Source organism: Physeter macrocephalus, chromosome 1 (genome assembly GCF_002837175.3).
Source record: "Physeter macrocephalus isolate SW-GA chromosome 1, ASM283717v5, whole genome shotgun sequence".
In the NCBI taxonomy this organism is placed as follows: domain Eukaryota; kingdom Metazoa; phylum Chordata; class Mammalia; order Artiodactyla; family Physeteridae; genus Physeter; species Physeter macrocephalus.
The window spans coordinates 78,366,122-78,390,168 of record NC_041214.2 but is presented as its reverse complement, the minus strand read 5'-3'; the positions used below and the strand labels follow the sequence as shown (position 1 = coordinate 78,390,168).

The 24,047-nt window shown below is 41.8% G+C and overlaps 1 protein-coding gene across 4 annotated transcripts in view; it reads left to right on the top strand.

The window, feature by feature from the left end:
- IGF2BP2 (insulin like growth factor 2 mRNA binding protein 2) overlaps nt 1-24,047 on the top strand; it is a 168,722-nt gene that overhangs the window by 104,908 nt on the left and 39,767 nt on the right. For 2 of the 4 annotated variants that reach the window (XM_024124251.3, XM_024124249.3), the window contains exons 3-6: nt 14,765-14,813; nt 16,025-16,076; nt 20,102-20,165; nt 22,163-22,435. In XM_024124251.3, coding sequence (XP_023980019.1) covers nt 14,765-14,813; nt 16,025-16,076; nt 20,102-20,165; nt 22,163-22,435 — 438 coding nt within the window. Of the gene's footprint in view, nt 1-7,999; nt 8,080-10,285; nt 10,363-14,764; nt 14,814-16,024; nt 16,077-20,101; nt 20,166-22,162; nt 22,436-24,047 lie in introns of those variants that run through there. The other 2 variants (XM_028491881.2, XM_028491882.2) reach the window with 2 other exon arrangements.

Here is a 24,047-nt window from a genome sequence, read left to right as displayed (position 1 = left end):
AACCTCCATACTGTTCTCCATAGTGGCTGTATCAATTTACATTCCCACCAGCAGTGCAAGAGTGTTCCCTTTTCTCCACACCCTCTCCAGCATTTATTGTTTCTAGAGTTTTTGATGATGGCCATTCTGACTGGTGTGAGATGATATCTCATTGTACCCTCTTGCCGTTGAAGTCTCTCTTACCCACCTGTTGCCTAGACCATTGGAGTTGGAAAGGGCCTTGGACAGTTACCTAGTGGTGTATGCATTTAATCAAGCTAACACTGCTGCTTTTCCAATAAATGTATCATGTCTTTTATATATATATATATATATATATAAATTTATTTTATTTATTTATTTTTGGCTGCATTGTGTCTTCGTTGCTGCACGCGGCTTTCTCTAGTTGCGGTGATCGGAGGTTACTCTTCGTTGTAGCGCGCGGGCTTCTCATTGCAGTGGCTTCTCTTGTTGCGGAGCATGGGCTCTAGGTGCGCGGGCTTCAGTAGTTGTGGCTCACGGGCTCCAGAGCGCAGGCTCAGTAGTTGCGGTGCACGGGCTTTGCTACTTTGCGGCATGTGGGATCTTCCTAGACTGGAGCTCGAACCGTGTCCCCTGCATTGGCAGGCGGATTCTTAACCACTGTGCCACCAGGGAAGCCCTGTATCACATCTTAAGTTTCTCTCACCTGCTGCTAAAGCATGTTACTTTAAAAATAAAAAATATGAATGTAGGCTTTATAGAGTTGTATAGATCAAAGTTGCAATAACAAGTAGAGTATCAGTACAATACTAATTAACCAGCTGAATTATGGGCCAGAGCTCTGTTTCTATGTAGGGGAAACCTAAGCTTTGATACAGTGGTTTATGACATCAGTGGAATTCCTTGGAGGCAGTTATAGTCTCCTTATTCACAGTCCCATGCCAAGACCTATATACACCTGTAGGAAATGGACAAGCTCCTGCTTAGCTGTGCCATATACTCCATTCATAGTAAATTTCAGGAAATAACATTATACCTTCAAAATCCAGACACCAGAGATTGTACAAGAGTAACCCTGGCACTAGTGAAAATGTAAACATAAGGCTTTCTGCAATAAGGTAGAAGAGGGAAGAAATGGGATAAATTGTGGCTGGTAGGGATGGGTTGTGATACAGGTAGAGTCACAAATCCACTTTTTTGGGATTGTAAGCCATTCAGTTATAAAATAGTATGGACTCTGTCGGCTAACTTATCTAGTGGGTTGTTTAAAACTGTGACCCAAACAAAATGCAAGATTTGTTGGGATGATTTTTTTTTTTTTAATTCCGTCTCTGTAGCCTAAGGTCCATGGAGAGAGACACCTTTCTGCTCCTTACCTTTTCTTTGTGACAGTTTCGTTTGCTGCCAAAATGGAGTGAATCTTGGGTTTGGAAAGAAGCTTGTCTAACTGGCTGTCATCTGATCTCAAGTGCCTCATGTTTGAGGCATTAAGCAGGGAGGTTAAGTGACTGGCCCAGTATCTATCCGACAGCTTTGCCTGAAGTGGAGCCAGCATTCAAACCGTGGTCTCTGGCTCCCTGCTTAGCACATCTCCCACTCTGCTTCTTGTGGTGCTGAAATAGTGGTGGCCTTTGGTAACGATAAAATGTTTTATTAGGGGTGGGGAGAATTATTAGGTTAGAAAATCCAGGGACTAAATTTAAATTTATATTTTTTCTTAAATCATTGTTCTCTTCTAAGAAATCAAGGCCTTATGGACATTAGTAAATAAAAGTGTTTGCATTTCCACAAGTATCTATGCTTGACTATTACAAATTGTGTATTTCCCACCAAGGAACAAGAGTACTCTCACTTGAGCACAATAATCAAGGTGCTCTTAAATGAAGGAGAAGAATAATCTATCAGTTTGCCAACTGTATATTTTAGCTGTGAAATTATCCTGAAATGGGTCCTTTCAAGCCTGAATCCACAGGTGATTCTTTATCACTTCAGTAGCTTCTCTTCTAGTTCAATGCTGGCTCCATGCAGTGCCTTCTAATTGATTATCTGATTGTGACTCATCAGGTGAAGTCAGATCCATTCACATTTCATAGGAAAACCAGGCACCAGCTCTCCTGGGCATATCAGGACCGACGCTGGGAAAAGGAGTTTGAGGGTGCTTCTGTCAAAATAACCCTAATTCCTACCTGTGTAGGGTGCACTACAGTTTATGGAACACTTTCTCATAATCCCCTGGGGTTTGGTGAGGGACAAATGAGAGGAGAGTGCAGGAGCTTATCACAATGCTAAGGAGACTGGGACTCTGAACAGCTAAGGGGAGGCCACCGACTGAACTCTCTTCCCTCCCTCATTCATGCTGCTGAGGACCTGGCTTCCAACAAAGAAAGGAAAGAGGGTCCTGGTAGCAGAGGGCAACTGTGCACTGCTTCCAGGGAAGGGAGAAGAGAGAGGAAAAGGAATTTGAATCTGTGGTAGCAGGACTTCCCTTGGCCACCTGCTGAGCCAGGTAGGTTGTTCACCTTTGTTTACATCAGGTGTTGACTCCTATATAGGATACTTCCCAGTGTTGGGTCCTGCTGGGGCCCACCCAGCTAATGGTGCTGGTTTGAGAGGAAGTGATGAAAAGTCAGGAACCAACTGAGACAGATGCTCTGTTTACTGTCTTTGTAAGACAGGGAACTCAAAAGAGAGTGTGAACCAGCAGCTGGGAGGAATTCTACTTTTAAATTCCAGAGATCTTAACCCTATCATGTACATTCATTCATTCCTCAGATTTCCTGAGTGACTGCTGTGTCCATGTCACCAGGTTAGAGCTGTTGAGCTGCAGGGGTAGGGATAGGATGTGCATAGTTCGAGAAGGATACAACTCAAGAATCTTGCATTTCGATCAGCACCACTGGAAAAATTTCTCTAGGCAAAAGTCTAGGGCTTCCCTGGTGGCTCAGTGGTTGAGAGTCCGCCTGCCAATGCAGGGAACGCGGGTTCGTGCCCTGGTCCGGGAGGATCCCACATGCCGCGGAGCGGCTGGGCCCGTGAGCCATGGCCGCTGAGCCTGCGCGTCCGGAGCCTGTGCTCCGCAACGGGAGAGGCCACAACAGTAAGAGGACCGCGTACCGCAAAAAAAAATAAATAAATAAATAAAAAGGGGAATTCCCTTGCCGTCCAGTGGTTAGGACTCTGCACTTTCACTGCTGAGGGCTTGGGTTCAATCCCTGGCCTGGGAACTAAGATCCCACAAGCTGCGTGGCATGGCTCAAAAAAAAAAAGTTGGCAATTCTAGGTTTTAAAAAGTCTCATTGTATGCAAATCATGTAACATTAGCTCTAAGAGCTAATGATTTTCCTTTCTTTTTACATCAGCACTTTGAGATATCGAAGACATTCACTTATTTGTCTTTGCATGCTGTGATTTTATTTTTTTATTGGTGTTGTGTGAGAAGTTTTTTCTGACTCCTCTCCCAATTTTGAGAAATAACTTTTCCTCTGGTCCTCTTATTATCTCCAGAGCTCCCCTTTGTGTAGCAGAGGAAATCTCAGGGGGTTAAGTGCTAAGGGACAGACCCGGGTGGGAAGGAAAGCTTCCCCTTTGTGGCAGTACAGGTGTTCCACTTCTGTTATACACAGAAATGCCTGCCTCAGCTTTAACTTCCCCACGGTGGTTGGAAACAAGGACTTGTGTGATGCTCTTTAGTACCTGCAATTACAGTTTAAGGATACTGTGCAGAAACAGGTGTTAAAGGACATTGGGTTCATGTCTAGCTAAAACCTAAAAATATGACTAGGAAAATGCAGGAATATCCTTTTTCCTTGAGGATATAATTGATTCAAGGGACCAACTCTAAAGTACATTCTTTATTGAAATGTACATGTTGCATTAAACATGTAAAGTACATGTTTTATTGAAATTAATTAGAGAGTTCTAGGGTTGCTGAGGTCAGTGTTGTCTTTTCTGTTTGTTCACTCCCTAGAATATTATAAGCAGCATGAGGACATTTTTGTTTTGTTCACTGCTATACCCCAGAACCTAAAACAAGTGCATGGCTAGTAACAGGTGCTTAGTGAACATCTGTTAAATGAGTTTGGAAAAGCTTTTGGTTTAATCTTAGAAATCATCTTATTTCTCCAAATGAGATAAAATGTCCAGTATTTAACCTCCAGTCAGAACATTTGGGTATGGGTAGTTCGGATTGTTCATAGTACCTAACCTTCAGTGTGGGTGAGATGTTCCTTTTGTGAGAGATGGTGAATGCTCTTTGATTTACACAGCATGGGGAAGGAGTTCCTTTACGAGGGAGGACCCTCTCCTCCCATTCTCTGCTTACTTGGGATTTAAAGCTATATTAGAGATGAACTTGATTTTTCTTAATCATCCTGACTATAATGAATAAGATCAAAGTCTTTTTTTTTTTGCGGTACGCGGGCCTCTCCCTGTTGTGGCCTCTCCCGTTGCGGAGCACAGGCTCCGGACGCGCAGGCTCAGCGGCCATGGCTCACGGGCCTAGCCGCTCCACGGCATGTGGGATCCTCCCGGACCGAGGCACGAACCCGTATCCCCTGCATCGGCAGGCGGACGCGCAACCACTACACCACCAGGGAAGCCCAGATCAAAGTCTTTTATAACTGCTGGGAGTAGTTCCTTCTTTTCAGAAGTAAAATGGCTGTTGGTTTATCACTCATTCCCAGACATTGAGGACTCACAGCTTCTGGCTTGAATTTTTGTTAATTGCGAAACTGTTTCTTCAGTATGTCAAGGCATGCCATTGTACTTGTCTTCAGGGAAGAAACACCACCTCCACATGAGTCATTACATCCAATCACGGGAAGGGTTTGCAGTGGCTACTGTGTCGGGAAATGTCTTCCCCTGCATTTTCCAGTCAACAGCTTGTTGCCTTGAGCTGACAAGCATAGACTGGAGTGAAAGAAATTGGCTTGGTTGAAGACCAGGCAGTGTCTTCACTAATCACACGTTCTTCTTATATTTGGAACACAGAATATGGGGTGGAGTGTGCCAGGAAAAAGAAGCCAGCTGTCAGCAACACATGCTCCTGGTGAATTTGCTGATTGCTGAGCACCTGCTCTGTTCCAGATGCTACTTGAGCTGAGGAGGGAAAAAATGAAAAAGGCACAAGTAAAAACAAAGGAAAAGGACAGAGTTGAGTGCTGTTTGGAGAACTCAAGAAAACAATTATTTGAAAATGAATTGGAGAGATGCTGAAAGGATGGCACAGTTGTTGGTGACTAGGCATGTGGCTTCATTTTCCTTTATAAAGATGGTTTTGTATTTACCCTGCACCACACAAGTAAAACATTTATATACTCAGATTGTAACTTGTGTTGCATCAAGTTTATATATGTTTTTATCAGGGCTCAAAATATGATGTGTAAATATTTGTTTTTACGCTGTTTAGTCTTAATTACAGATAATGAATTGAGGGCCTTATAAGGGTAACTAATCACTTCATTAGAAACACAGTTTGCAGCTTCCCTGGTGGCAGTGGTTAAGAATCCACCTGCCAATGCAGGGGGACGTGGGTTTGAGCCCTGGTCTGGGAAGATCCCACATGCCGCAGAGCAGCTAAGCCCGTGTGCCACAACTACTGAGCCTCCGCTCTAGAGCCTGCTAGCCACAACTACTGAGCCCGAGTTCCACAACTACTGAAGCCCATGCGCCTAGAGCCCACGCTCTGCAACAAGAGAAGCCACTGCAATGAGAAGCCCGCGCACCACGATGAAGAGTAGCCCCCACTCGCTGCAACTAGAGAAAGCCTGCGCGCAGCAACGAAGCCCTAACGCAGCCAAAAATAAATTAATTTTTAAAAAAAGAAGAGAGGGGCTTCCCTGGTGGCACAGTGGTTGAGAATCCGCCTGCCGATGCAGGGGACACGGGTTCATGCCCCGGTCCTGGAAGATCCCACATGCCGCGGAATGGCTGGGCCCGTGAGCCATGGCCACTGAGCCTGTGCGTCCGGAGCCTGTGCTCCGTAACGGGAGAGGCCACAACAGTGAGAGGCCCGTGTAGCACAAAAAAAAAAAAAAAAAAAAAAAAGAGAAACACAGTTTGGTTTTGTTAACTGGCATCTTCATCACAGCACAATAAAATGCTTTCAGTTCGTTCTTACATGGTTCAGATCTTGAAAAGCTGAAAGCTGGCTTTGAGATCTTTCACTCACAAAGACTCAGCCTTACCTCTCAAGATCCCACCCTCCTGAATCCAAATGCCTGTTTATACTCAGGCACACTTGAATGTCCTTTCCTTCTGAGAACTTTGTCTCCTGTCTGGGATTCACCCCACCCTTCTCCATTCATCAATCCATATTTCGGGGTGGGTTCTCAAACTCTATCCTGCCCCATGAGATTGAGCACAGTGCTGACTGGGGCCAGTGATGATGAGCAAAGGCTTATTAGGCTTGCAGGCAGGCACAGCTCCCAGTCCTGGGCCAGGAGAGCTGTCAACCAGGAGTCAGCTGACCCTGTGAAGGAGTTCACTAATTAATACCTTTATTGCCCTCTCTGAAGGGCATTTATATTAAATAAATCTTCTGAGGAGCGAAGGGTGAACCACTATAGTGAAATTTCCAAAATAACCCTTTCCTGGGAGAGATGTTTTTGGTCAGAGTCTACAATGAGGTTGACAGTGAGAGGGAAAACCTGGAAATCTATTCCTAAGACTCATTTTCCTAGCATTTGCCTGAGGTGGTACATCTTGTCCAAAATTCATTGAACTGAAGTATATACATGAAATGTAAATTTTGTCGTTGGTGACTTGACAATTTGAGTGAGTTGGTTTTTTTGTTTGTGTTTTTTTTTTGGTGGTACGCGGGCCTCTCACTGTTGTGGCCTCTCCCGTTGCGGAGCATAGGCTCCGGATGCGCAGGCTCAGCGGCCATGGCTCACGGGCCCAGCCGCTCCGCGGCATGTGGGATCTTCCCAGACCGGGGCACGAACCCGTGTCCCCTGCATTGGCAGGCGGACTCTCAACCACTGCACCACCAGGGAAGCCCCTGAGTGACATTTTAAGGGCAAAGATTTAAACTTGTAGACCTCGGTCAAAAATATTGCTCCCAGCTGTGAGATCGGACAGGGGATTCATCAGTACCTCAGTTTACTTATCTGAAAGGGAGGATAACAATCTGTACTTCATAGGGGAGTGTAAGGCTTAAATGGGATGCTTAGCACCCATTAATGTAAATAATAGTGGTGGTTTGGGGAAAGCTTCCTGCTATAAACAGTGTGACGAACGTGCTGGGTGTCTCTCTGAAACATTAATAAACTCATCAAATAAAATAACTTGAAGGATGAGAAAGAAGTAGTGTTCAATGAAGCCCATGGAAAAATTCTGGTAAAGCTAGAGCTAAAACTGTATTTCATTGTCTGTTGTCACAAAATGAGTTAACGAGTAGTATGGTAGATGGGAAAGATGGTGTTATCTGTAGGAAATTGTACACATACCTTGCTGGTAAGACTGGTCATGGTTTTTCTATGTCAGGTTTTTTTTTTGTTGTTGTTGTTGTTTTGCTTTATTTAAAAATACTGAAAATGTGTTTGACAAAGAAAAATGTTTTCCCTGAATAATTATTTAGATTTTTTAGTGTTCCTTCAGTTCAGATATTTCTATTTACCACTACTTCAGTAAAAGGAGCCCCCTTCACTAAAAACTGAATACGAATCAAAAAAGAGAAATTTTAGATATTAACTTCCTTTTTAAAGAGCTAAAATATTGAGTATCTGAGGAATGTGGTTATCTACTTCACTAGAACAACGTATGGTGGTTTCAACCTACAGTCAAGCATACTGATTCCTTTTAACAGGCGATGATTTTAACCTTTCTAAAGGGTTTGTAGAATCCTGCAGTTGGAATGAAACTCAATGGTCATTTAATGCAAATTGTACTCATTGTACCTGACCCACTAGGGAAACTCCTTCACCATCTTGCCCAGGTGGAGCAGCCTGACCTGTCTTCTCATGAACATCTCATCATTATCTAATTACTTTTCTCCTTCTACCTCTTTCAAGAACAATTAAGAATTCCTGATGTTTTCCTCAAGAGGGAAGTCTGGAATTGTGTTGGCAACCTCTTAAAAAGTCAAGGCCTCTTTGAGAGGGGCTCGGAGGTAAATGAGTAAGTTACAAAGTCTCAGACTATTGCTTTATCATATTCACTGATTTCTTTTCTGTGATATTCAAGCAGTAGACTTCAAGAGGTCCTGTCTCTGAATTCTCATGAAGCATGAGTGTGTTCAGGCCACTGGGGGTTTATGGTTTTGTGGACCTGAGTTTATAGAGCAAGGGAATTTACTGGGTTCATAACTGCAGTTCTCCTGGCTCAAACCCTTTGCAACAGGGCACCACAGTAATATCTGATTTAATCCTTATATGATTTGGCCCATAACACTGCTAATATTCACAAGGACTTTACTCTGATTACATGTTTTTTCTCCCTAAAAAAACCCCAAAACCTCTTTTTCACTTTTTAACAGTTTTTATGTGGAAAGGATTTGGTTTTCTTAAAACTGTTATAATACATTTATTTTAGATTCCATAGCAGGAGATGCAGTTGTTCTTAATAATTTTGTAACAAAGTGACAACAGTTTCATTGATTTTTTTTTTTTAAGTCATGCCCTGTGCCCTCTGTGTGTATGTGTGTGAGAGAAAGGACAGAAAGAATGAGAGGCGGGTGGGGGAGGGGATTACTGTAAAAGGCAGCTGAGTGCTGGATAGAAGATTGGCCGAGGCTATCAGCGGTGATTCATTTGCTTCCCTGATTCATTGCTAGCCCTAGGTCCTAGTTCAATTTAGTACAGGATGTCCCTTGTACAGAATGTCCAGAAGTTTTAAGGGGAACTTTTAGAACTAATGAGGAATGGAAAGGAGAGAAAGTGCCTCAAACACTTACTAATGAGGACATGGGATGCAGGGGAATCTGATTATAGCACTAGAGGAAGGGGTGTGGCCAAGAGCTCTGGTGGTTTCAGCCTTGGCTCTGCCACTGCCCTTGGAGTCGGTTAGCACACCTGCCTCTAGATAATGCACATTCCATGGTGCTTTGATTTCCTTGCAAGATTAAAACCACAGTGTCATCTGATGGAGCTCAAAATTGCTGTGGAAACAGATGGGACCTAGTTGGGTAGTATCTCTCATTGAACCCCAAAGGACTCTCTTATAGGATCCTGTTGCTTCCTCTGTTGCTTCTCTTGCCCACAGTTTTCCCAGAGATCTTCTGATCCTTAGCTTGCCTAATTTTCAAATGGAATCTGAGATCCTGTGAGCTGGGTGTCCACAATATATGTTAAGTCTTCCCTACTCAGGCCCCCAGCATGGTCAGTGCCTGGGCTAGAGTTCCCAAGGTGGTTGATCAGACTTGTGGTTAATTGATGATATGCCTAATAACTATGGCATTGTCCACCTCACAAGCAAACAGGCGTTACACACACACACACACACACACACACACACACACAGATGTGGGGTGGTTCTTCAAAATCACAGAGATTCCTTGACAATATGATTTTACTTCCCCAGCTGATTTCCCAGATTTTTTTTTTTTTTTTTTTTTTTTTAAACGGTACGCGGGCCTCCCACTGCCGTGGCCTCTCCCGTTGCGGAGCACAGGCTCCGACGCGCAGACCCAGCGGCCATGGCTCACGGGCCCAGCCGCTCCGCGGCACGTGGGATCCTCCCGGACCCGGGCACGAACCCGTGTCCCCTGCATCGGCAGGCAGACTCCCAACCATTGCGCCACCAGGGAAGCCCTGCCCAGATATTTTAAGCAACAGATTCTACCATACAAAATAACTTCTGCCAGGTCCTTGAAATTCATAACAGTGGACATCTAGTTTTATCTGAAATTCACTCAGAGCTTTCCACTTCCTCTGGGCATCTACAGTACAAAGACAATAACATATTCATGAAAAGTACCCTGAGGCACTTACACGTTGAAGAGCCTTAGATGAGCTGTGGTTAAGTTTTTTTTGTTTGTAGTTAAGATTTGATAGTCTACATGTGTATACTGTTGTCACCAATTAACCAGAATATAGAATCCATCAAAGTGGCCAGTTCCTCAGCCAAGCAGAATAGCTGTTGGGCTATATTATTCTTTTCCTGGATGTGTAGAGACTGAGCTACTTGCTCTTTTCCACTGAACACACTTAACTTGAATATGAAAGTGGGAAATTCTGAGTTCCTGAATCCCAGAGCCTTGGGGAGAGAGCCTATGTGTCTATATTAATAGCTTGACTGCAGGTCTTATTCTGTTTTCAGTTACAATTTTTTTAAAAAAAAATCAAAATCATGTTCCTTACTGCCTTTGTTTACTCTTGTTTTTAAGGTGGACTGAGCATGTTGAAGGCTCAGACCTGGCACGCATATAAACTACAGGTGTGACAAATTATTTTGGATGGAAGGGTAAGAGCCCAAAGTTTAGAGCAGTTTCTGGGGCGAGAGGGTTAAAGGTAAAGAGATGGGGAACGGGACAGTAACAGGGTCATGAATGGGAATTTGGATGTGGTGACAGGGAGTCATTCAAAGAAGGAAGAAGCCACCAGTCATATTCGTGTTTTAGAAAGTCACTAAGTGTGGGAAGGATGGGAGAGGAGGGGAAAGTAAGACAGACGGCAGGCCAGCTAGGAGCTGGCTGTAATGGTTCTGGGTGGTGAGGATGAGAAATGTCAATTATGTATTTTTAGAGAAGCTTGATTTCCTTTCTAAACTAAAGGAACGGTGAGGTTATTTTTTTTTTTTTTTTTTTTAAGGAACAAAGAACTATTTTCTTAAAACCAATCACTTTCCTAAGTTATTGTGTAAATTGGGCTTGTTTGCAAGCAGGGCACACTTTTATGGATTTCAAAGGGAGAAAGATCCACATTTGTTGTTCGAGACTGAGCTGAGCACTGGGTTTCTTCTCTAAAGGAAAGAGGGGAAAGAAGCCTTCCCTCTCCCCTTTACTACCTGGCAAAGGAGAAGAGGACAGCCTGTGCCCTCCCAGGTAGGGTCCAGAAGGTCAGCATCATAAACAGACAACAGCCAGCAATAGCAGTGCTTTTCCCAGACCCCAGAGTTCCATGTTCTCCTTTTTTGCTATGCGCTTGGCCTCTTGCTGGACAGGAGACTAGTAAACAAGAAGCCTGTCCTTGAGGAAATTTCCAATCCAGTGAGGAGAGGACCAGCGCCAGCAGATAAGTAATTATAGCAAAGAGGGAGCTGTTACAAAAACTTAAGAGTGCATAGAAACAACTCTTTTTTGGAGATGCCCTGGAATTGTCTGCAGGTATGAGCTGGGTTTTGAAGAGCACACAGACATCCCTCCCAGGGAAAAAGGGGTTGGGCATCCTGACAGCAGGCACAGTGTCCAGATGATGCCATGGAAGTTAGCAGATCCCAAAGATCCTGGTCACTCCTGATCCTGAAAGACGGTCTCTCAGGATGTTCTCCCAGATGACCTGACTGAACTCCAATTGAATGGGTTCTACCGCAGTGATCTCCATTTCCCCTTTTCGTTTCTGGGTTCTTTTTCTTCCTTTCCATCCTGGTCTAAAGTTAGAGATGCGACACACTAGCTTTTTAGAGAACCCTGCTTAATGAACGTTCCAGTTACTCAACTGATTGCCTGATGTGCAGTCCTCACACCAGATCTTACAGGGAAGCATCATTGTTTTAGACCCATTCAGTTAGGATTTGGGATCATCTGGACTTCTCAGAGTTTGATTATTTACACACTGTGTACAAAGGGGTTTGCCAAATTAATTAATACTTTGTTAAATAAGATTTCAAGAAGGATACCTAACCTGTTGATAATTATGGAGAAAATAAGAGGGTTTTTCTCTTTTTTTTAAAAGCAGGTTCCAGGATACTTTAAAGAAATGAATCTTTTCAATTCATGAAAGCAGCCCTAGTAGGAGTTTTAAGTGTTAATTTTTTAAAGTAAGTAAGACATGAACATGTCATTTTTTTAAAAAGCAAGCAAGACAGAAGCAGCTAAAATAAAAAGTACATGTCCCGTTTTACCAACCAAATGTTTGTAGCTACCTTTTTCTGTGCATTTACATATATACATACTTAATGACATATAGTTTGGTTTTGTGCTCTTAAAAAACAGATCAAACCTAATCTGTAATTAGCACTCAGATTCTAACATTATGCCTTGAAGAGTGTCCTGTGACCGTGGATACATGTCTACTTCATTCTTTTTTAACAGCTGTATAATATTCAGTATTATGACTCTACTATGATTTACTTATTCATCTCCCTGCTTGTGGATATTTAGATTATTTGCATTCTTTGTCATAACAGTGCAACAGTATCTTTCTTTATTCAAATCGTAGTGTCTACGCAGAAGTTTCTTCCCATAGGATTTCTATCAATATTTCTTGCTTAGCAGTTGTAGTCAATGTTTATTTATACTTGGAGATAACAAAAATATTTTTCTTTAGAAATATTCAGTTTTCTTGTAAATTATGATGCCTTTTCTATAAATAGTTAGGCTTGTGATATCCTTTGTGGAGCATTCCATGTAGCCACTGTACGGGATGGTGTCAGCAGTTTTATTATGAACTCTTGCCAAAGGCAGTGTCAGGAATGAGCCTTCATAGCACAGAAGCAGAAATTAGTTCCTGGTTCTTTTTTCTCCTTCCTATCCTGACACAAGATTAGAGGTTCTGCAGAATGGCTTGTATAGTCATTTAGGCAGCTCTGGTAAAGCATGAATGTGTTCTCATTTTTTAAAGATAAAACAAGACAGAAGTAGTATATGGGATCTAGAACAGAGGGATGGTCCCCCTTAATTAAAAAAAAAAGATCAGGGGAAACAGGAGCCCCTCAGTTACTTTATTATTTGCTTGTTGTTTCCCCTGTCTGTGTACTACTCTCTCTGTCTCTCTCCTTTTTCCTCTCTGCATGAATTGTAACATTTCTTTCTGTGGCTGTTGCCCAGATTAAAGCCATGGAGAAATGCGTGGCTACATATAGCAACTATTTGGTACCTCTTACACAAGAAGGAAAGGAAGAGTAATGGAGCTACACTTTGGCCACCACATCTCTTCTCTTGCAACCCCCAAAGGCGATATTTATGGGATTTCAGTGCCAAGCCCTTCCATTGAAATGACCTCTTCTAATATTTAAATGCTGATTTGTGTTTTCTTTCTGGGATCTAACATGTTATCCAAAGATAGAAAAATTCATATCTTCGTATTTCTCTTCTTCTTTCTATCTAATTTTAACGCTTAAGTAAAAACAAGAAATGATCTAAATCACTCAAAGTTATCAGATACCTTGGAAAAAGAGAAAAATCTTCTGAATAAAAAGGCAGGAGAAGGCCCAAATATCCATCAATAAGGGATGGATATTTGGTACATCCAAGTAGTGTAAAATAGAATGAGGATGTTCTCTATCTACCAATATAGAAAGATCTTCAGGACATTACTGTTAGGTGAAAAAAACAAGATTCAGTGAGTGTGCAGAATATGCAAATATTTCTGTAAGAAAAGGTGAAAATAGGATTGTATATCTGTATTTACTAGTATTTGCATAAAGGAAATGAAGGTTACACAAACAACGAGTAAGACTTTCATGGAATACCTCTTTAAAGTGTCCTGATTTTTGAATTAGGACTGTATTACCTATTAGAAATAAAAATAATTTTTTAAAAGGAAGTTCTGTATTGTTAGGTAAGATCCTCTTTAAGCCTGCTGTGTATGTATTCCACCTCTCATGTTTGAGCCTAGGTACCTTTTTGGATAGGGTCACTTGCAGGACTATGTATTTTGAGGAGGAATGGAATAATTCTATAATTAGAACATGTGTGGCAATTTAAATTCTAACTATTTTGGTAGGAAATTGAAAAGGCAAATTTGCATCTAACTAAACTGTTTCTTTAGCTTGTTCGGACTTCTTGGGTTTGTTCTTTATTTTTTTTCCTCAAAGTAATTGAAAGTTTTATTTATTTATTTTTTTAAAACAGTTGTGTTTTATTTTATTTATTTATTATTATTATTTGGCTGCATTGGGTCTTCATTGCTGCGCGCGGGCTTTCTCTAGTTGCGGCGAGCGGGGGCTACTCTTCATTATGGTGCACAGGCTTCTCATTGCAGTGGCTTCTCTGGTTGCGGAGCACGGGCTCTAGGCCAAGCACGAGCTTCAGTAGTTGCAGCACACAGGCTCAGTAGTTGCAGCACGTGGGCTCAGTAGTCGTGGCGCATAGGCTCAGTAGTTGTGGTGCATGGACTTAGTTGCTCCGCAGCATATGGGATCTTCCCAGACCGGGGCACGAACCTGTGTCCCCTACATTGGCAGGCGGATTCTTAACCACTGTGCCACCAGGGAAGTCCCTAATTGAAAGTTTTAAAACAAGCTGCTCTTTTTTTTTCTTCTTCTAATTTTTTAATTGAAGTATAATTGATTTACAATATTGCATTAGTTTCAGGTGTACAGCATAGTCATTCAGTTTTTGTGTGTGTGTGTTGTTTTTTTTTTTTTTTTTTTTTTTGCAGATTGTATTCCATTATAGCTTATTACAAGATGTTGGGTGTAATTCTCTGTGCTATACAGTAGGGCATTATATAATGATAAAGGGATCACTACAAGAAGAGGATATTGCACTCATTAACATTTAGGCTCCCGATATAGAAGCACCTAAATATATAAAGCAAATACTAACAGACATAAAGGGAGAAATTGACGAATGGCTTAAAACAAGATGTTTTTGATTCACAATCAAAATCCCTTGCTGATGTCTTGGTGAACATAGTGAGAAAGTAAACTCAAACTGTGGTCTTAAGCCTGTTTGTTGTGTCTGTGCTTTTATCTTTTACAGGAGCAGGAAAATTCAGATTCGAAACATCCCTCCTCACCTGCAGTGGGAGGTAGGCCAATATCATTTCTATATTTATTATCTTCCTGCTCTCTTTCCTCATTTTATTTTTTAATGGGTTAATAAGGGATTTTCTCCCTTTTTTATAGTCCCCTTTCACATTTAGGAATTAGAGGTCCTCAGACTTTCTCTTCTTCAGTGCCCCTAATGTGCATGATCTGCCCTGAGTTTGGGGTCAGATTTGTCCCTTTCGTTGTGCAGGATGTGCACTTTGATCTCTTATGTTCTGTCTTCTCAGAAACCAAGCATCAACAGACAAACTGAAACAAAATACATACCTTGCTTGTGATTTTTTTTTTTTTTTTTTTTTTTTTTTGTGGTACGCGGGCCTCTCACCGCTGTGGCCTCTCCCGTTGCGGAGCACAGGCTCCGGACGCGCAGGCTCAGCGGCCATGGCTCACGGGCCCAGCCGCTCCGCGGCACGCGGGTTCCCCCTGGACTGGGGCGCGAACCCGTGTCCCCCGCATTGGCAGGCAGACTCCCAACCACTGCGCCACCAGGGAAGCCCCTTGCTTGTGATTTTTATCCCATGATTTTATAAAAGATTTTTACTTTTCTAAATTACGATTTGGGGAAAAATAAAATAAATGGAAAACCCATAAGAATAGAAGGTTCTTTGTTAGTTTGAGCAAGTTTTTTATTTTGAATTAGTTGCTATGAATAACAGTTAAGCCATATTTTCAGAGTTGTAAAACTTCTTACAAGATTGTTACCTTGAAATAAAATAAGATAGAATATGAGGAGTGGCTTTACTGCATTATTGAAAAACATACTGCTGCATGTTCCCCAACCCAAACAAGATCAAAATAGCCTTAAAGGAAACAGAGTGTTTTGTCTAATGTTTTTATTCCTTTAAGAAGAAAAATTTTCATTGTGGAAAATTTTGGACATATACATATCTCATTACTTTGTAAAATAAGGAGATCCCTAAAGGAAAACTGAAGGAAGAAGGTCAAATCTTCCAGGAAGGAGAAGTGATCTCTGTACATTATTCTGCTTCTCATTTCAAAAGCAGCAAGTGGGTTCCAACCATCATGATGAATGTGATTGTTAACAATTACTAAGACTCCGAAGCTCTGCTGTGTTTCCTCAGTGAACAGATTACTTGAGAGCCAATAAGCAAATGAAAGTCCTGTACATTTATTCAGTTCTAGCTGCTTTTATGGAAGACCTGAAATTCTGACAGCAAAGCTTCTTTTTCAGGTGTTGGATGGACTTTTGGCTCAGTATGGGACAGTGGAGAATGTCGAACAAGGTAATAAGTGACGAAATTAGCCTATTGAATTTTGAGAGGGATATTACCTGTTATTTCTTATAGGTCGGGTCAAATCCAAGGACAAATAATAAGTTCAAATTCCTTTGAAGCAAGCTTCCTAGAGTGTATGTTTGTATATCTGTATGTGAGAGATGTCTACATCCGTCTGTCTATATCGATTTTTTCAAAGAATGGTTTTCAGGCTATTTTTCTTATACTCCGTAATGTACTCAAGCACTGGACAAATGCTGTCAAGGTGGGGGAAGCTTAATTCACTTGGAAGTAACTGGATTTACACTATTACAGCTTTCCTCTTCCTGGTTAAGAACAACATATCCCTAATATCTTGGACTGAGTGTTTCTCAAGGTGTAGGAATCACCCCAGAATCGCCTGGAGTGCTTGGGAAATTGCAGATTCCTAGGGCTCACCATAGACAGACCTACAAATTAAGACTCTATGGGGGAAGAAGTCCTGAATCTGTATGTTCAACAAGCACCCCCAAGTGATTTTTGTGTGTACTCATTTGAGAGCCTCTGTCTTAGGAACAATGCTGTAAATCCCCAGAAAGCACATATTCTTTTTCCTGCCGCCCTTATTTTTGTCTTCTAAAACATGAAGTGCTCTGATTTTTAAAGAAAAAAAAAAGGGTACCTGAGCTGATATCTTTTTTTTTTTTTTTTTTTTTTTTGCGGTACGCGGGCCTCACTGCTGTGGCCTCTCCCGTTGCGGAGCACAGCCTCCGGACGCGCAGGATCAGTGGCCATGGCTCACTGGCCCAGCCGCTCCGCGGCATGTGGTATCTTCCCGGACCGGGGCGCGAACCCGTGTCCCCTGCATCGGCAGGCGGATTCTCAACCACTGCGCCACCAGGGAAGCCCTGAGCTGATATCTTATGTAGCTATTTAAGAGTCCCTGAAAAGTAGATTCCAAGCTCCTGATAGGACAGGCAGTAACATGTGATAAAGATTATTTTTGCATTGACCTAGAAAGCAGACTATGAATTCAGTCACTTACTGACTGTGAGCCCTTGTAAAAGTCACTTAACCTTACTGGCTCAGTTTCCACATGTGTATAATGGGGAGAATAAATTTACCCTTCCTGTATCACTGAATAGTTGGGGCACCCAGAGAGAACCTGAATAAATATTTACAGACAGTGGAGTCATACATAATTGTTAAAGTTCACTTAGGAAGAATCACAGAGAATCCATTTTCTCATATGCAGTCTGTTCTATCTGCCAGTATAATTAATATAATAGTTTTAAAGCAGTAGTTATTCAGATGCTCTCCACTCCTGAATATTAAAAACATTATGAGTCAATTTCCTACTGCTGACTGCCCATGCCCAAAGGTGAAGGGAGAGAGCTCAGAAGGAAGACATGATTTACAAGGATTCTGTTTTCTCAGTTCTTGTTATTTCCCTCAAATGGAAAAGAAGACATTCTAATAAGGAATGGATTTAGTAGGCAGGATGACCTTCCAGACATGAACCTGTAAAAGTTACTAACTAAGACCATGTTATAAACTTAGGACAATGCCATGCAAGGAAGAAATACTCCAGGTCCCTGGGGGCAGTTCACAGCTCCAATGGCACCTGTGCCCTGAGAGCACCCAGTTTCTAGCTGCCTCACAACTACGGGATAGAAGTGCTGGGCTGTTGTTTTGTTCTGTTTCATAGGTGATTCCTGATTCAGCAGGAAAACATTTTCAGTAGGATTTTAAAGAGAGCTTTCACGTCCAATGAAATAAAGTATTTGAATGGAGCTCAGTTTTTCCCAGAATCACAGGTCTGATTTCCTAAAGACAGACGTCTTTCAAGAACAAAGAATATGACTAAGGAGTAGAACAAAATCGGAGAATCTGAGACTTCTAGTGGATAGCTTTATTCAGGAAGTTCAAAGCCAGCCTTTCTCCCGTTTTGGAGTCTTGCACCTCATCTGTAGCACTACAAAGTGCAAGATATGAGGCCTCATAGCATTCAGTGTGTCAGCACTGAAAGAGGATGGTTGTGGGCTGCACATTCCCTATTTTGCACTATGAGGACCTCTCTGTGTATTAGAGAGCAAAACGAACACCCCCAGGCCAAGGCAAGGGCTGGGCTCAGCACTGGCGACACATAAATCTCAGTGGCAGTTCCTTCCTGAGGATTATGCCTCCCCTCCCCGTAAGGGCTGCAGCTACTTTGAAGTTACTGGATAACAGTGATCTTTAACCTTTTTGAGAATCATATGGAAATTATAAGCCAGAAAAATCCACGTACCCACAAATTTGAATATTTGCAGGGAAGTGGGGAGGGTGAGTAAAGAATTCCTGAAGCTCTAACATGGATTCAAGATTAAGAATCCCAGGACTTCCCTGGTGGTCCAGTGGATAAGACTCCAGGCTCCCAATGCAGGGGGCCCGAGTTCAATCTGTGGTCAGGGAACTAGATCCCCCGTGCCTTAACGAAGAGCCTGCATGCAACAACGAAGATCCTGCATGCCGCAACTAAGACCCAGCACAGCCAAATAAATAAATAAATGTTTTTTTTTTTTTTAAAAAGATTAAGGGGGCTTCCCTGGTGGCGCAGTGGTTGCACGTCCGCCTGCCGATGCAGGGGAACCAGGTTCGCGCCTCCGCAACAGGAGAGGCCTCAGCAGAGGGAGGCCCGCATACCACAAAAAAAAAAAAAAAAAAAAAAAAGATTAAGGATCCCTGCACTATAGGGTTTTATTATTATTTTGAAAAGTACCTCTATTGTGGTTTTCTTGAATTATCCTCACCTTAATGTTGTTAATTCCAAGTCTCCCAATAGCTTAAATGTTTTAGTGGGGGAGGATTTGATTTAGTTATGTTTACTGGTTTTGGGGAAACCAGTATTTTTGGTTTAAGTTTACTGACTTAGATTGAGAAAGTTTTGTCTTGCTTTTTGAATTCATTTTTAATGTCTGACTTTGGAAGAAGAGGCAGGCAATTGTGAATCAAGATAAACCAACTCACAAGAGTGATCCCTTATTTATTGATTGTGCGGTACACGGGGCCTCTCACTGTTGCGGCCTCTCCCATTGCGGAGCACGGGCTCCGGACGCGCAGGCTCAGCAGCCATGGCTCACGGGCCCAGCCGCTCCACGGCATGTGGGATCTTCCCGGACCGGGGCACGAACCCGTCTCCCCTGCATCGGCAGGCGGACTCTCAACCACTGCGCCACCAGGGAAGCCCCCAGGAGTGATCCCTTATTAACCACTCTTAGAGTTTATGTGTTCTCTTCAGTCAAGTGGGTTGAATTGTCAACTTTCTTTATTCATTGTACACAGTTACTAGATTTAACTCACACAGTCAAGAAGGTCTATCAAAGGGGAACAAAAACAGTAATAGTTCAACCTTATCCATGAATGAAGAATTAAAATACTTTCTTATTATTTTATACATATATCCAGTTATTTTAAAATAAATGCAAATTATAACAATTAAACCTCATAGTGGTACAATAAATTGATACAAACTTTTAGGAGAATAATCTGAAAACAATCATTAAAAAGCATTATGTTCTTTTACCAATTATTTTCTTTCTAAATTACCCTAAAAAATATAATTGAGAAGAACACAAATCAAGTGATATTTGCAACAGTGGTGATTTTTATCAACACTATTCAGAATAGCAAATACTGAGAATAACCCATTTGTCAACAATTAAGGAATGGTTCGGCAAAAATCATGGCACATTTACTTGCTGCAATTTTATGTAGGCATTAAAAATGAAAAAGCCAAAGAAAATGTGCATATACATATACACATGCAAAAGTGTTGATAAAATAAGTGAAAATGTAGTTTTGAGTTGTATATACAATTGATTACAAATGTGTATATACAGTTGATTACAAATTACTGTGAATGTACATGAATAAAGATAGAGATTCAAGTAACTCTAAGAGATAAGGCAGTGAGGTTTTTTGTGCATTTTTCTCTAAATAAGTTTATTTACATTAGCCAGAGGGTGGCAGCTTTATGTTTTTCTATGACAATGTAGTTTTTGCTTCTTTCCTAGTCAACACAGACACAGAAACTGCCGTTGTCAACGTCACATATGCAACAAGAGAAGAAGCAAAAACGTAAGTGGATTTGGGCTTATTTCCCTTCAGATTTGGGCGTGGGGGGGGAGTGGAGCTTGTCTTTGAATTCCATTGAGTCCTGTGTTTATAAACCTTTTCTGAAAAGATGCAAATCTTTGACACATCAGTGGAGCACCAGGGCATTTATACCAGAGTGTCTGTTTGTTGATTGTACAGAGATTTTTATCTTGAAAAATGTTGAGCCTTGGCATCAAAACCGAGGTGGGAGCTGTATCTTGATGTAGTCAGGAATAGAGGGCACCACGTCTGTGACATTATGTCCACTAGAGTCTGCTTTGACAACCACTAGGAGCCACTTTCACCTGGAGCTTCCTCCATGCACCATGAGGAAGAAGCCCAAGCCTGTTTCTGTCCAAACTCATTGAATGGATGCTGAAACCTCATTTTCCCTCTATGAATATTAAAAGAGGGATCCACCTTAGTGACATCAGCCCAAGGGAGCATTGTCATCTAGGAGTGGTTCATCAAAGAGCACCTGGCTCAGGTTCTTTTTCCTACTCACATTCACCTCCTAATCCCACTCATGGCTACATTGCTTCAGTGATGGTTAATTTTGAGCTTGGCTATTAACACACATGGGACTGAATTTTTTTAAAAAACAGCAACAACAAAAACAAGTTCCTTTTTGTAGAGGGTCCATGACGTGCCTGTTGGGTCATTGTAACTAGAATTATGGTCACATGTGGCATAGCATCCGTATTGGTTATATGTCCCAGGATTATACTTTTATTTCTTTCTCAAGGTTTCCACACCCGTGAATACATGGTTAACCCATTCTCATACCACTAGTTTTCAAAATGTTAATGTTGCATTGAAAAAGGTAGTAGTCATTTGCTGTTGACTTTTGCACACGTATGTAAGCAGGATGCATATACCAACAACTGAACCTTTACAGTTCTAGTCCATCTGCTACTTAGGTAGGCCCTCTGTACATGATATTACTTGGTTGCTTTTATTGAATTCAAAAAGTGCTGCTTTGTAATAAATTTGTAAACCCTAAACAATAACCTTGTAGAAGAGGGTTAATTTTTTCACATGCTGCCAAAAACGTGTGAAAAAATGGTTGCACTTCATGTATAGTTTTTAAGATGCAGTAGTGGGATTTATCAAATTGATAAGTCTTTTAAAATCATAATACTTTGTACTTCTGAGGATTCAAGGAAACAGATGCTCTCTTAACTGCTATGGGATATAGTACATGTTGAAACCTTTCCAGAAGGACACTGAGCAATAATGGCTTAAGATGTTAGAATTCTGCCTACTCTCTGACCCAGCAATTCCATTAGGAATTTGTCCTGTTTGCAAAGTAGTAGTTGCAAAGATGCCCATGACAACACTGCATGCAGTAGTAAAAGATTAGAAACACATATATATAAAACAATAGAGAATCAGTTGCAAAAATGATGGCAAATCAATAGAATGTTAAACAGCCAATAAAAACTAAATTGCAGGATATTTAATCACTTGGAAAACTGTTTAGAGTATTAACTATTTTTAAAGGTTATAAAGTAGTATGTATGGTATTAATCCATTTGTATACATAATATATTTATATTTAAGAAGGATATAGGATGGGCTAGGATGTTTTTCTTATTTGTGCTTATCTACTTCTGAATTTTCAGTAATAACTGTATTACAATTAAAATTTTTTAAAAGGGACAATTTTATGCCAGTATTTACAAAGAGTTTTTGATGATGGGGATACAGCCTTGAGTGGTGAAAAAAAGCAGATTGGCACATTGTATATCAAGTCTGACCAGGCCTACACATTGTAATTACTTGTTTAATTTGTTAACCGCAAGCTCCGAGGGAGCAGAGGTGGCATGTGTCTTGCTCGCCGCTGCATCCTTAGTGCCGACGACGGCACTCACGTAGGCAACTAGTAAAGGAGAGTGAATGAACTGGTCCATTGACCCTGGGGGGTCTTCTCCAACACTGTTCTCTAACAAAGCTCACTTGCCCCTGCTGCATTTCAGAGCCATCGAGAAGCTAAGCGGGCATCAGTTTGAGAACTACTCCTTCAAGATTTCCTACATCCCGGATGAAGAGGTGAGCTCCCCTTCGCCCCCTCAGCGAGCCCAGCGTGGGGACCACTCTTCCCGGGAGCAAGGCCATGCCCCTGGGGGCTCTTCTCAGGCCAGACAGATTGATTTCCCGCTGCGGATCCTGGTCCCCACCCAGTTTGTTGGTGCCATCATCGGAAAGGAGGGCTTGACCATAAAGAACATCACTAAGCAGACCCAGTCCCGGTACGTGCCTCCGGGGCTTCCTTTGCTTCCTTCTGAGGGGTCCCCTGAGTGCTGGTGGGTCCCGGCCATTCCCAGGTTGCTATTGCTTGCATCAGCAGCGGGGGGCTGTGCTGTATGGGACTATGGCTTCTTTAAACGGAACTACTAACAGACTAACACAAAGCCCAGGGGCTTTAATGAGCTTTCATGCCAGTGACCTAAAGGTCATACCCCGAAACACTAATAGTTCATAAACAAGGTACTAATGACTTCACAGTCAAGAATTGTTCGCATAAGCTATCTGATACCTGTGAATACATCTACATGTTTTTAAAACAACAGAGGTATGGGGCTGAACTTTACGGGACCCTAGAACCCACGTATCTTAGCTCTTGCCCCCTCTCCTGCGTCAGAGCCCTGGGTGGTAGTCATTCTTTGAGACCACCTAGGGAGTCTCACAAATAGCTACATAAAGGAAACGGGTGAGTCACTGTTACATTGAGCAATAAATAAAGTACATTAGTCTTATGTTTAGTTTTCTGTCTGTTTAAGGAGACTGAATTGGTAGTAGGAGTTGTAGTGGATAAAGTGACTTGTGAGGTTGTTGAGTTTTGTGTGTTCATAAGACCACAGCATGATGTAATGAACAAAGCACAGGTCTTGAAAACAAAGACCCTTGTTCAAGTTTTACCACTTAATCGCTATATGATCTTAGAAAAAATGTTAAGGTCTCTGAGCACCAATTGCTTCTTCTGTAAGCCAGGAGTATTGTGAGAATTAAGACAGTCAGGCAGACTGAATGAAATAATTACCGTGAAAGCACTTAAATTACAAAGCACCAAATTACTGACAAATATTTGTTATTTACATGCCTAGTGCATTTTATTCAGGATATTGAGTGTCTTGCAACCTGAAAGAGAAAACACTGTTTTCTGCAAAGTGACTGAGTTACTTCCAAATAATGGACACTTATATGAGTCCCAGAGTTTAAAATCATAGGAGTGAAATGATGAGATAGTACAGGGAGCAAGTACTGTGTGATGTTTCCTTTGTTTTAAAATCAGTCCCCTTTTTTCCCCTCTACGTTTTCTTCACTGAGAAAGTGATTTTTATTTGTATGTCTTTTTGTTCCAAAGATTATTTAAAGTGGCTTTAAAAATGCAGCAAGGTTAGGGACTTCCCTGGTGGTCCAGTGGTTAAGACTCCACACTTCCATTGCAGGGGGCGCTGGGTTCAATCCCTGGTAGGGGAACTAAGATCCCGCGTGCCACGCAGTGTGTCCAAAAAATAAAATAAAAATGTAACTTTAAAAAAATGCAGCAAGTTTAAATACAAGTGAGTTAGTTCTCAAAGTGTGTGCCCATTTTTTTAGAAATAGGCCAGAGACTTGGATTTGGGCTTTCTGACAGCCAAAGTAAAAAAGGATACAATCAATTATGTGCTTTTGAAAGTTAAAAACAAATAGAGCCACAGCTACCCAAAGAAGTCTGATAAAGTCATCAAGCTTTTTTTTTTTTTTTTTTTTTTTTTTGTGGTATGCGGGCCTCCCTCTGTTGCGGCCTCTCCTGTTGCGGAGCACAGGCTCCGGACGCGCAGGCTCAGCGGCCATGGCTCACGGGCCCAGCCGCTCCGC